A 13,264-nucleotide genomic window follows, 5' to 3' on the forward strand; every position below is an offset into this window, starting at 1 on the left:
TGCCCTCTTTTGGGGAACCTGAAATACTCTCACGCTATACACTAGTGTGAAGCAACAGTGTTGTTCTTTAGCTCAAGTGGGGGAGGTTTTTCTGGTTTTGGGAGCTGAAAAAAACCCAGTTCTGTAGAGACAGCAACCCCCCCCCCCTTTTTTTTTAAACGTCTCTTGAGATCCGCAATATCTGATTGCAGGAGCAGACAGGGCCCCAGTTAGCCCAGGAGGGACACCCCCACAGAGCGCCAGGCATCTGTGTGAGCACCACCCAAGAGCGAGCCTGGTCACGCCCGCCCGCACACGAACGAGAGACGCCCTGAGGCTGCCACAAGTGGAGAGAGCCCGCTGTGAACAGAGCCGGAATTGGACGGCAGTTGGGGGCAGCTGTACCCTGTTAGAGGCGGCGCACGGACCCCACCCACCTGCACGATAGTTAGTCCGTCCGTCCGTCCGTCCCCCCCCCCCGGACACTGCACCACACCAGCTCAGGCGCACGAGAGATATTTATAGCTCCAGAAGCGAGATTGACAGGAGCCTGAGCCAATGAGAGGGCGCCTCTCGGCAAGTTGGCGGTTGGCCTGCCGCGGCGGACCATTTGGCCAATGGGCAGCCAGGCGAGCTGCAGTGGGCGGGCTCTTCGAGTAGCTGGCGGATGGAGCGGCGGCCGCCGCTCGACAGGGTGGGCGGGGGCGGTGCGGGCTGAGGAGCTCGCGGGCCTTTAGGCGCCGCCTCAGCCCCTGTCGGCGAGGAAGCGCGAGCAGCGGCGGCTCACCCCCCCCCCCCCGCCCCCGAGAGCCCAGGTGGCCCGGACCCAGGTGAGCGTGGCGGCCGGGACACGCCCCCTCCTCAGCCCGGGGCCTGGCGGAGGGCAGGTGGGGGCCGCGCTGCGGGGGCTCCGGGCTGGTACCCCTAGGCTGAGCCGCCGGCGGACCCAGCCCATCCCGTGCCGTTGCCTCGGGGGCTGGGACTCCCCCTCCTCGGCTGTCCCTCGAGCGCCCGTCCGGCCTCAGGGGCCGCGCCCCGCTGCGTGTTGGGGGGGTCCCAAGCCGGGTCTCCCCGGCCAGTGCCCCAGCCCGGCTCCCCCGCCCCGGCGGTGGGGGGAAATGCTGGGCGCCCCGGAGCAGGGACCGCATCCTTCGAGGCTCCTCCCCGCAGGGGCTGCCCCTCCCCGCGGACCGAGGCGACCGTTATTTATCGCCGCTGCCGAAGCTGCCCGGTCGGCACCCGCGCAGCCCGGGACGCGTGGGGGCGGTTGGCCGGTCCGCGAGCTCCGCTTCTCCCCCCGGCGCTGTGGGACACCAGGGTAAAGGGATGTAGCTGTAAAGAAAACTAAGGGGTGATGGTGAGAGAGAGAAGCTACATCAGTAAACGGATGCGAGCAAGACCGTTGAAGGGAGCAAGGGTAAAAATCCAGCCTTAATTTGTCTTGTGTTCTAGGAATTAGACACGGTGGTTGGTCCTGCCAAGCCTGTGTGCTGCAAAACCCCAGCACAACAGGGTGGTCTGGCCTTTGATCATCCCTGAATTGCTTTTCGTTTTTGCTAAGGTTGTTATGATGGTTACATTATTTATCAGTCTTGAGCACTCTACTAATGCTCAGTGATAAAAGTATTTATATTATTGAGCGTGGTACACGTGAGACTTCCTTCAGAGTGACTTACAGATTTTACCTTGGATCCTCACAGCCATCCGGTCGGTACTAGTGCCCTCATTTTTACAGAGGAGGAGGAAACTGTAGCAACGAGGTTTCCTGCTTGTAAGCAACAGTGATAGCCAGTGTCAACTGAGATAAGGACTAATTCGGTTTTCGTTCCCAGTCCTGTGCTTACACTCATTCTCCCAACCCTAAATACAGTAAAACGTTCTAATGAAAGGAAAGGTTTAAAAATGGCTGTAATGAGAATGTACCCATTTATTTTTCTCTTTATAAGTTTTCTTTTTGTATATTATACAAAAGAGCTTTTTAAGGTTTTGTTGTTGGGTTTTTTGCTATTGTGAATTTCATTTTCTAGGCATTTGTGCTCCAATATGTGTTAAGGTTTCCTCAGAACCACAAGGTACTTTAGGTCCTGATCCTACAGAGACTTATGCATAGTTGGACTGCAGGTTTGGGGCCTTAACGCATATCAGGTTTTGGCACACATTTGAAACTACCTCATGTCTATAGACCAGAAGTCTGGAAGCATATAGACATTAGCCAATTGTTTGATTCAGTAAGCTAGGGAGCACCTCCTGAGAGATGTTGAGGGCTCTCAACTGCCATTGCCTTAAGCGTCTTGCAAGGTCAGGCCTTTAGTCACATCGTCCATAGTGGGGAAGCCTAGGCCATCTCTATACTGGAGAAGTTTTACAAGTTTAACTAAATACATCTAGATAAATTGGTAGAAACCATATAATTATACTTCAACTGGCTGACCCCTCATTTAGATCAGCTTAGTTTGCTAAATTACTTTATGATAATCAGTAATTTAAGCAAATGGAATAGATGTTTGAGGGTTAAATGGTTTAAGTACATCAACATTGGAGCATGCACTGGGTTAACTAGATCAATTTAAAATTTTAGTTAAATTGGTGCAACCTTTCTAGTATTGATAAGGTCTTAGAATGTGTAGTCTCTGATGCAATGTAGTTCAGTTACGCCTTGCTTAACATTGTAGTTATGTTTCTGAAAAATGCTGCTTTAAGTGAAACAATGTTAAGCGAATCCAATTTCCCCATAGGAATTAATGTAAATGGGATAGTTAGGTTCCAGGGGAATTTTTTTCACCAGACAAAAGACTTTTATTTATTTATTTATATATATATATATATAGTATAAGTTTTAAACAAACAGTTTAATACTGTACATAGCAATGAGGATTGTGAAGCTTGGTTGAGGTGGTGGAGTCAGAGGGTGGGATATTTCCTAGGGAATGTTTTACTGCTAAATGATGAACTAGCAGCAGTCAGCTGACCCCCCAAGGGTTAACAAGTTGTTAATGTAGCCTCACACTCTACAAGGCAGCACAAATGGAGGGAGGAGACACACATGCACTGTGTGAGGGAGAGAGACGCGCATTGCCCCTTTAAGTACACTGACCCCATTATAAGTACACTGCCCTTTTATGTAGATCAGTAGGTTGAGATAGCAGCTGCTGCCAGCAAGCTCCCTCCGTCTTGAACCCTGTTGTGTCTCTCCTCCCCCCCGCCCCGCGCTCTGTGGAGATGGGGTACTTGAGTAGGGGGCACCCTGACATTAGCACTCCTCTTTCCCCCCTGCTGTGCACAGCAAGCAGGAGGCTCCTGGAAGCAGCTCCAAGGCAGAGGGCAGGAGCAGCACACGGCAGTGGGGGGAGGGACACCTGAACTGCCTGGCAATTGATAGCCTGCTGGGTGGCTGCCACACAGGGAACTTGGGGGGCTGCCGGTCCACCCTGGTTCCAAGCCCTCACCACCTAGCTCCAACAGGCTGCTCTTTCTGCAAGCAGTGGACAAAGCAGGCGGCTGCCAAACAATGTTATAAGGGAGCATTGTGCAACTTTAAACAAGCGTGTTCTCTAATAGATCAGTGAGGTGACAACGTTAAGTGAGGAGTTACTGTACCCCTAAATAATAACTAGGTTATGGGTGGAAAAATGTGGGGCCTGGGGGAGAGAAGAATAGCATAAGAGCAAAACCAACTATCCACAATACTACTTACTTCATTTGGAAACATCTAGTTTTGCACATATTACTGTGGCTTGTACTTTCTTCCTTCCCCTTTCTGCTGCTGTTTGAGACATTCATATATCATTCCTTGTCTTATAAAAACTCTTTGGGCAATGACTGTCATCTTATGTGTTTGCAAAGAACAGTGGGATCCCAGTTTTGATTGGGACCTCTAGATGTTATTGCAGAACATCATAATAGCTCTCTAAAATCAACATAATGCTGTTACTGTCAGCATTGTTGACATCATTAACCTCCTAGTCAATTAGGCCTGTCATCTGAGAGTCATTTTAGGTTCCTCCCTCTTTCCAATCCTACACATCTAGGCCATATAAAAATCTCACTACTTTTTTCCCTTAACACTTCCAAGATCTTTTCTCTCTGTCCACACTACTTTAACTCTCATTTAGGCCTTCATCTTCTGACTTAACTACTGCAACCTACTCTCTGGCCTTCCTTATGTCCATCTCATCTCCCTTAGAACATTCAAAATGAGGGTGATAAATAATTTTTCCTGAGCTATAATTCAAACAGTGTCAGTCCTCTCTCTGAATCTCCCTACTGTTTTTTTTCTCTCTCTCTCTCTCTCCCTTCACATCAAATTCAATCTTCTTGTCTACCTTAAAAGTCCTTCACAACTCTGTCCTTCCTATTTATCTATTCTTATATGGCATTGTCCCAAGTGCTCTCTCAATGTCCGCCTTTATCGCATATTTGTCCACTTCTCCCACAAGTACCTTCTTGATGCTGCTTACATGTGGAATGCCCTCTGCAAACTAATATGTAAAGCACCTGCCCGACTCTGTTTTTAAATTCCCTCAAGGGTCACTACAGCGATTATACTAATGGTAAATTACCAAGTGAAAAAGATTGGGAAGGCTTCTGATTTAGAAGATATAAAAAAAATATTTATGAAAAGACTTGTAACCTGAAAGTTGTGTGCAGTGGTAGTCTGCGTAATCATGTTCTCCTATAACTGTTACCCCTTTCTCTCTATTTGTTTGTGACACACTCTTGGTGCATCTTGTCTTAATTGTAAGCTCTCTACATAAGAGTCGTTCTGTTGCTATGTATTTTTATGGCTGTTAACACAATGGGGCCCCAGTTGATTAGAGTCTTAAGGTGCCAGTGTAATAAAAAAAGTTCTTCTTTTGCTCTTAAGTGATGACCTATTTGAATGAGAAATAAATTATCAATTCTGAACTGGAAAACTTAAACCCAAAGAAATTCTCGCCAGCTGAGTAACAAACTTCTGTCAGATGGAATTTGAAATAGAAGATCTGGCAGTATCTTAAAGAACAATATCGGGTACTTAGGCTTCATTTTTATGCCATTTCATAATTATGTAGTCTGGTATGAGGAAAGTCCTCCAGATTTCTCTGGTACTTTAAAAAAAAAAAAAATCCCAGAAACCAGACATTGGCCTGTTTTGGGACGTTTGATCTGCTCAGGTAGTGCAAAAAGGCTGAATACTTAGAATTTTCCAGTAAATTGAGCTATTGACTGGGCAGTACTAGCATAGCTAGCTCTTGCACTACACCCTGGTATGAAGGGTAGTGGTGGGGAGACAGGTAGGGGCATGGGCAGAGTGTAGTATTCTCAGATGATTCCTTGTGGACTGCTGCCAGCTGGTGTAGGTTGAAGGAGCTCTGAGGCTTTGGTGTAACCCATGCTAGAGCTAAAGCTGTGGTTAAAAGAAAGTTGGAGGCTGCTGGACCACTCACTCTCCTGCACTACACAGACTGCTTATGATATATTTTTGTGCCTCTAACTGATCAATTGTGTTCCCTTTGTAAACAGGAGTAGAAGCATAAAGAAGTTTGCTTTATGAAGGCTAATGAGTGACTCAAGTAACAGTTTGAAGCGGCATAACTGCTGGACTGGTTTTACAGAGCTTTTGGAACGAGAGATCTACATCTCTCATTCTTGTTGGTCAAGTGACGCTAATGGTGGAATAAACTGACTTCAGTACAACTGATCAATCCAAATCGCAAGTACCGTATAAACAAGTGTGATGTTGAAATGAGATGAGGCTCCGAAATGGAACTGTGGCCACTGTGTTAGTTTTCATCACTTTTCTCAGTTTGTCCTGGTACACTGCATGGCAAAATGGTAAAGGTAAGACAAATATTTTCTGAAAAGAAACTGAACTCTAGCTATGTGTGAAGGAGAAGTGAATGATGCAACATATGCTGGTTTTTTTAAAATACTTTTCTTAATGCTAGTAGGCTGTAAACTGAATGTTGACTACTTCTGCTCAAGAGTATTACCTTGATGAGTAATGTGCATCTGTTTTTGCAGTCAGAAAATCAACCTGGAGGGATGCCTATTGTGTTTGTTTGAAAACATATTTCTGTGGAGATAAACAAAAGACTTTTTTTTCCCGTAATGGAAAAGGGCTATGTTAGGCAGTATCTCCATTGCACACTTGCAGGAGAAACAGATGGTCTTCTTTAATTTTTCCTGTGACAGTTGCCCAGTGGGCCAGGCTGGAGAATATAAACATTACTTTTTGGTGCCACTTTCTATTTTTTCCTATTGATTTGGTGATTGAAACGGCAAACTGCAACTCAACATCTTTTGAGAGATTTTTCTCCCTTCTGACTTGCCCTTTGGGGGAAATGTAAAGTATTTCCAGTTTGACCTGTTTATATTAAATATTCCTTTTCTAGTAATTTAAATAAGGAATTAGTGAATTCTATATATTAGATTTTTACAAAACTGATATGTATGTTTGAGGATTGTATTACCGTTATCTCAAGTCACTTCAAAATGATGAATATGCTCTAATTGTCCCTGCTAAGACTTTCTCAGTGCGGGATGTGAGCACATCAAACTTTCTGGTGGAGCAGGGGGTTGGTGGCGACACAGTGAGTCTCAGAGAAAAGTGCCATGGGGTGGGCAATTACCAGATCACAATGCCTCTCTCTCAGATTTTGGGAAGGGACAGCCAGGTTACATTTGAGTGAGTGGCATTGTGACTTGGCACTTATTACTTTTGCCATCCTTCCAGCGCCCCTTATCTGACCCTTTCTAAACAGGTAGGGATGTTTTTATAGCACCATTTGACTTGCATTTTCAGTAATTTGCCTAGTAGTCCATGAGCATACATGTGGAACACTAGGTGGCAGTCTACTCGCATTGTAAGGATGGGTGGGGGATCCAAGTTTTTAAAAATAAAATAAACTTAAAAAATACTAAGGTGGGGCATGGTTTAAAAAAAAAAAAAGGCTGGGAACCCCTATGCTAAGAGAGTGCTGTTTTGGGGGTCTGATCCTGCACCACTGAAGCATTGACTTACCGGAAAGCAAGCCAAGACTTGCCAGGAATCCCATCTGTTACAGAGAGAGCCAACCTAGAGTCTTTCTTTAAAAAAATCTGTGGGAAGAAAGAGAAACAAAGCCTTTGGGAAGAAACATACGGGCTGTGTTGCAGGTTGGCTAATTTGTCTTCATTGGGCATTTGTAGGAGAAACAGATGCTGTATCCTTTAATCTGTTTTGTAACAGTTGGTCAATGGGCTTGGCTGCTGAACATAAACATCAATGAAACGGCTGGATTCTTGAGGTCATGATACTGTAAATTTGTTTTAATTGGGCAATAGAAATCTAAATTTGACAAACAATGAAAACAGAAGGATATTAATACTGTACCAGAAATGCTGAATTTTGCATCTTGGCTTTAAAATACACGTACCCTTTCTAATAAAAGTTTCATGCTATATAACTTGGACAAAGATATTGCAATATGCTGTTCCTGCAAATTCTGATGACAATGTCTTTGTTTATAAATACCTTGATACATATCTGTGGACTTCTAGCCAGGGTGGATTTGATTTAAATCACTAGTCAGGAAGATTTGATTTAATCATGGATTTCTACTTAAAAGTGCATTCTTGTTGGTTGTTATAACCTTAATACATATTCTTTGCAACTCAGAGAGAGACATAGGTTTCATTTTTAGAAGGTACTCGATATACGTTTTTAAAGTGATTTATTTTGAAAACTTTTCAGATTCGTTTTACAGCTATATCAGAACATGAATGATTGTTTGGTTATTTCATTTACTAAAGGTAATTGAAGCAGATAGTTCACCTCCCAACGACTTCATAAATATCTCCAATTCAACAGGTTAATCAATAATATTTGGAGGATTTTCTTGCCATGCTGTATTAGGAGGAGAACATCACCAGACAGACATTTAAATTGTTGTATTTAACTAAAACAACAACAACATTATGTATTCTGGATTTTTTTTCTTCAACAGCAAACATATAATATTATAACAAAACAAGCATATGAATTTTTGAATTTAGCTAAACATTCAAGTTTTTTAAAATCAGGTTTGTTTTTGTTAATATTGTGTTAAACTAAAATAGTTAAATGAAATATTTTAAAAAAATTAAGTCAACTGTGTCAGCCAGGTCAACATGAGAAACTTTAAAATATTGGCTTCTGCAGCTAACTCGGTTGTCTTCACCTTCAATTTTCCTGTTTGTTCATAATCTGGAAAAGAAAAACAAGCTTTCCTCCTTTTTCAGGTCCCAAACGATTTCTCAATTTGGAATGAATTAATCCAAAGAAAGAAAATATTCTTTCTACACCGGCAGAAGAAGCTACTGCTGTTAAGAGAGAGATTATCACTTCAGCAGTCTCTGAATCCAAGTACTAAAGTGACTTCCACCAGTTCACTGATGTAACTTTCTTTAAAACATCCTCAGCAAACCTGTTTCTTGAATGGTTCACCCTTAACTCTGAAGTTTATTATAGTTGGCATTATGGAAGGATGATTGCTGGATGTCCATGTCATAGCCAGCTCCTCTTCTTCATCAGTTAAGGTTTGATCCTGCTACTGAGTATTGCGAATATTTGCAAGAAAATGAGCTGGAAAAAGCTTGTAATTTAACTCTGTCATTGCATATTTCTCTCTTTAAGATCTCACTCAGTTCCTTCCAAATTTCAACAGCGTCAGCAATAAAACAGCTATTTCCCTGCATTTTGTTCAAGGTTACAGAAATAGGCTTCAAGGTACTCAGCATGTGTTCAACATTTCTCTTAAGCCCAATGTTGAGAACTTTGGCTGTGCCATCTCTTTTTTCACGATTTTGTTCACAAACTATCGTCAGATTTGGCCAGTTCTTGATACAGTACTCAAAACAGTCCACTACTGAGTTCCATTGCATGTCTTGAGGGAGAGTTGGCTTCATTCTTCCCGCTTTTTTCAGAGCAGCTGCTGCAAAGTGGTTCTTGCGGAAGTATTTTGGAGTTTCAACAATATTAGCGTTTATTTCTGGAACACTGAAGTCTTTGGCTAGGAGGTGCATCAAATGAGCACTGGAACTGTACATTAACTTGGGACTCTCTTCTAAATAAATTCTTCTCATCTTGGATACATTTGCAGCATTATCTATGACCAAGCTGCGTATTAGACATTTGAATTTTTTTCCACAGTTTGTTATAGTTTTTACTGCTGCTACTTGTAAGCATTCTGCTCTGTGTGCATTTCCTGATATATCAATTGTTTCTGTAAGGAAGACATTCCCTTCTTCTGTTGTCACACAAGCACATACAACAGGATCATTGTGGACATTGCTCCACTCATCAAGTCTCAGGTTAACAATTTCACCCTTTAGACTTTTTGCACGCTGCTCAATTTCTTTGTCATATACTTTGTCCAGCAATTTGCCTGAGACATCTGCTCTGTTGGGGGGACTGTATCCTGGTCTTAGTCACTGAACCATGTTAATGATGTGTGGGTTATCAATCACACTGAAAGAAGAGTTTGTTGCGTAAACAAACCGGGCACTTTTTCATCAATTACACCTACACTTTGGTTTTCCTATAAGAAAAATAGTTTTGTTTACTATTCCAAAGATTTTTTTTATTACTATGTGCTTCAACTAAAAAACTCTTGTCTCTAATTTCAGATGTCTTTTGTAATTTTAAGGAACTCATTGGGTAGACAATGGGGGGGGAAAAACAAATTTATTAATCACCTTTTATTATTTTCATTGATTAGTTACAGTCTGTACAGTTACAGTATTACAGTATTAGATACACACATTAGGTAATAACCTAATGTAAGGTTTTATTCTGTTGGTGCTAGCGAGTCATTCAAGAGTTTGAACAGTAGACTGCAATTCAGTGGAAATGGTGGTTGGGATGTTGGAATGCATTCACAAAAGGATGAGTGCATTACTTAGCCACAAATTTCTAGTGTTACTTTAGACAAATCACTTCTTGACCTCCCTTGGCCTCAAGTGGCTTGAAGCTTAATTAACGTTTTGTAAAATGTTTTGATATTTTTGAAAGAAAGGTGGTATTACTATATGACCAGTCTTGCTGACTAGGAATTTGGGGCCACTCACAAACATTTAAGTTTTCAGTTAATATCTTAATGCAAGTACATCGTTTTGTATGTCCAAAGTCACAGAACATATTGGTCAATCTTATTCAGAGGGGAAACATGAGTGTCACAGATGGTGCCTTCTAGACAAAACTATAACAAGTGATCAGAGTTTCCTCTTGAAAGTAATTAAATTTTACACTCAGCAAATATTCATCTTTTTGTAAATTTCTCAGGACAAAAGTGGTTCCCCTGGTCCCTCTATTACTAAATGTAAAAGAGTAATCTGTTATCCTGGGTAATTTTTATATCTAACATTTAAATTATAGTAGCACACAGGTTCAGGATCAGGCACAAAGATGGCTTTTGCCCTAAATCCCATATAAACTGTGAATAATCAGGCATAATTTAAGGGGGATAAAAAGATAGCTTTGAGTGCTGGTAAAAGTAATAAATGTATGGGCTAAATTAAACACAACAGAGGTGTAAGAATAGGAACAGGAACACTACGTACACTTACTGCAGAGGAAAACACTTTCATAGAAAGAATCTGTGGGGAAAAAATAACTGCTTGTTGGTTCTCCTCTGAAACAAAATAGTATAGTGAATAGACTTGTTCAGTCTACTTTGAAGTTCTTCGCTGTTATGACCACAAAGGCCATCTGGACACTAACCATCTCCTTCCAGGCTGGTTTGCATAGCTGTCCTGCATCTTGGAAATAAATTACCTTCTGGTAGTATCACAGGAAGATTTGTACAACTTTGATTTCACACTTACTTTCCAAAATTCTTAATAGGCAGTCCAAGTCCCTTTCCTCATAAGATCCTACCACAGCACAGTTTGGAAGCTTGGAATGTTCCAAATGAATATAATCAGATAGTTATCTTTTACAAACTGTCTATGGAATGCAAAATCCTGGTGTCTAAGGTAATAGTGTTGTCACTACTTAATATGCCTAGATTAATCAATACTATCATATGTTTGATTTTGGGTTTCCTGAATGAACAGTGTGAGAGATTATTAGAAGTTGAAGGCCATGCCAGAGATCACTGTAGGGTTGCTAGGTATCCAGTTTTCGACTGGAACATCTGGTCGAAAAGGGGTCTGGCAGCGTCCGGTTGGCCTCATTAGGCTCTGGGGGCAGCGGTGCTAAGGCAGGCTCTGTGCCTGGCTTTGGGGAAGCAGCGGTGGCTGCCCTGCCATGTCCCACTCCTAGGCAGAGGGACAGCCTGGGGGGGGGGCGCTCCACGTGCTGCCCCAGCCTGCAGGTGCCACCCCAAGCACTGGCTCCGCAGCTTCCAAGCCTGGGAATCTGGGATGGGTGTGAAAGTGGGGTGCCGCAGCTGCATCCAGCTTCCTCCATTCCTGGGCAATGCCAGTGTGGCTGCTATTTAAGAGGCCACCTTAAATAGCAGCAGCCTCCCAGAGCCCCCATGAACCACACCAGACAGAGCCACCTGGAGCCAGCACCCCAAACCCCACCTGTGTCCCAAACCTCTGCTCTAGCTTGGATCCTTCTCCTGCACCCGAATGCCCTCCAGGAGCCTGCACCCCAGTGCCACCATCCCCAAGTGGCTGGGGACAGCCAGGCAGTGGAGCCATTGTGCCACCTGGGGAGCAGCAACTGCAGCCGCTCTCTGGCCCATGGGTGCCCATGGGGAGCCCGCAGCTGCTACTGGGTTTTGCGGGACACAAGTGACCTGGGCCTGACACCAGAGTCTCCTGGAGCCTTGAGGGCTGAAGTCAGGTATGGGACTTCAGAGGGAGTTGCGTTTTTGGCAAATTTTGCCTTCAGAGGCACAATTTGGTGCTCCTGTGCACCGCTAGTTGTGTGGCACTTTCTGGGGGGCAGTCAAGTGGTCACTGATCCCCCAGGGCATGTGCTCTGCCCGACGTTGGTTGCTTCATATGTAAAAATCAAAACGTAAATTTCATTTCCTTGTCCCCACAAACTTTTAAGTTCCGGATGCAACATTGTCGTCGGCTCTGCTGATATTTGTGTTGCAATGGCTCTATGGATAGGCTGTCAAAATCTGAGCGATGCCCTCACTAACTTTACTCTGTCGACCTTTTGTAAAGGGACACTATCTTGTTAAAATTCACAGACCTGATTCTTGCATTGTGATTCGGCAGCATTTTACAAATAACTATGCAGTGTACAAGGCAGTGGAGAATCAGGCTACATAGGTATTAAACTAGCTTCTTTACCTATAATACATTCAATTTTTCAATTTGAAAAATGCATTTTTGCCATTAATTCTAATTTGGGTTTTTTTTGCATTTCACTTATCTTAGATCATGAAAATTGAAGTTAGTTGTACTGTCATTTCTAGTTATTTTTAATTTCATTTTCCCTCATTTCTGACCCCAGCCCAGAGCCAGTGTCCCGCCTGCACCCCGAACCCCTTCCCATACCACCTTGCCCCCCAGCCCAGATCCTGCTCCCCCATCCTTAACCTCCTCCCATGCCCCAAGCACCCTCCTGCTCTTCCTAGGAGTTGCCCCAGTTAGTGGCCCTGTTTCCCACAAGTGGCCAGCAGCTGCTTGGGGAGGAAGAGTCAGAGGGAGATGCTCCAAATTTTTGGCTCCCTTCCCTGGTAGTCCCTATCCAGAGGCCTCCACTTTAGCCCCACTGAGCTGTCTGTGCTGCAATTAGATGCCCTGCTGGCCTGGCTCAGCGGACTGGGGCTGTAACATTATTGTGTAGACATTTGGGCTCTCCGAGTCCCTCTCCTGTTGGGAGTCTCTAGCTGAACCTCAAGTTCTGAACAAACACAGCCCCACAGCGAGCCCCAGTCAGTGGACAGGGGGTAGCCAGGTTTAAGTGATGTGTAGATACACCCACCCACACCCTCTCCCAGCAAGTAGGTCACAGCAACTGCTAGTCTAGGTGGCTGTGCAGGCCAGTCCCTACAGGAGGTGCATGTAGGTTAGTGTGGTTTTGGGTGTATCTCTGTCACTTCATCCAGGGTCAGTGCACTGGGGCTGCTCGGGCTTCCGCCAGTGGAATGGCCACTGCAACCCACCCAGTCAGTGGGGCATATCAGGAGCCACCCCAGCAGCCAGATATCGCTGTGCACAAAGCCTTGCACTTGGCACTGGTCGGTACCCGCTGGAGTCTGCAAAAAGTAAGTGGGTCATATGGTCTGATGGTGCCAAAACCATGGGCAGTACAAAAGGGGCCTGGCAACAGGGAATGTTCCTGAAACATAAGAGCTACTCCCTGGCTATGGTAATC

General features: G+C 44.1%; 1 protein-coding gene across 2 annotated transcripts in view; it reads left to right on the forward strand.

The window, feature by feature from the left end:
• Positions 1-654: 654 nt before the first annotated feature.
• The window catches only part of MGAT4A (alpha-1,3-mannosyl-glycoprotein 4-beta-N-acetylglucosaminyltransferase A), a 152,851-nt gene continuing 140,241 nt past the window's right edge, over positions 655-13,264 (forward strand). The window contains exons 1-2 of one of the 2 annotated variants that reach the window (XM_084646887.1): positions 655-809; positions 5,482-5,799. In XM_084646887.1, coding sequence (XP_084503013.1) covers positions 5,709-5,799 — 91 coding nt within the window. In that variant the 5' untranslated portion in view covers positions 655-809; positions 5,482-5,708. Of the gene's footprint in view, positions 810-1,304; positions 1,397-5,481; positions 5,800-13,264 lie in introns of those variants that run through there. The other variant, XM_084646888.1, reaches the window with a different exon arrangement.

Source organism: Lepidochelys olivacea (assembly GCF_965140295.1).
Source record: "Lepidochelys olivacea isolate rLepOli2 genome assembly, chromosome: 1".
NCBI lineage: Eukaryota > Metazoa > Chordata > Testudines > Cheloniidae > Lepidochelys > Lepidochelys olivacea.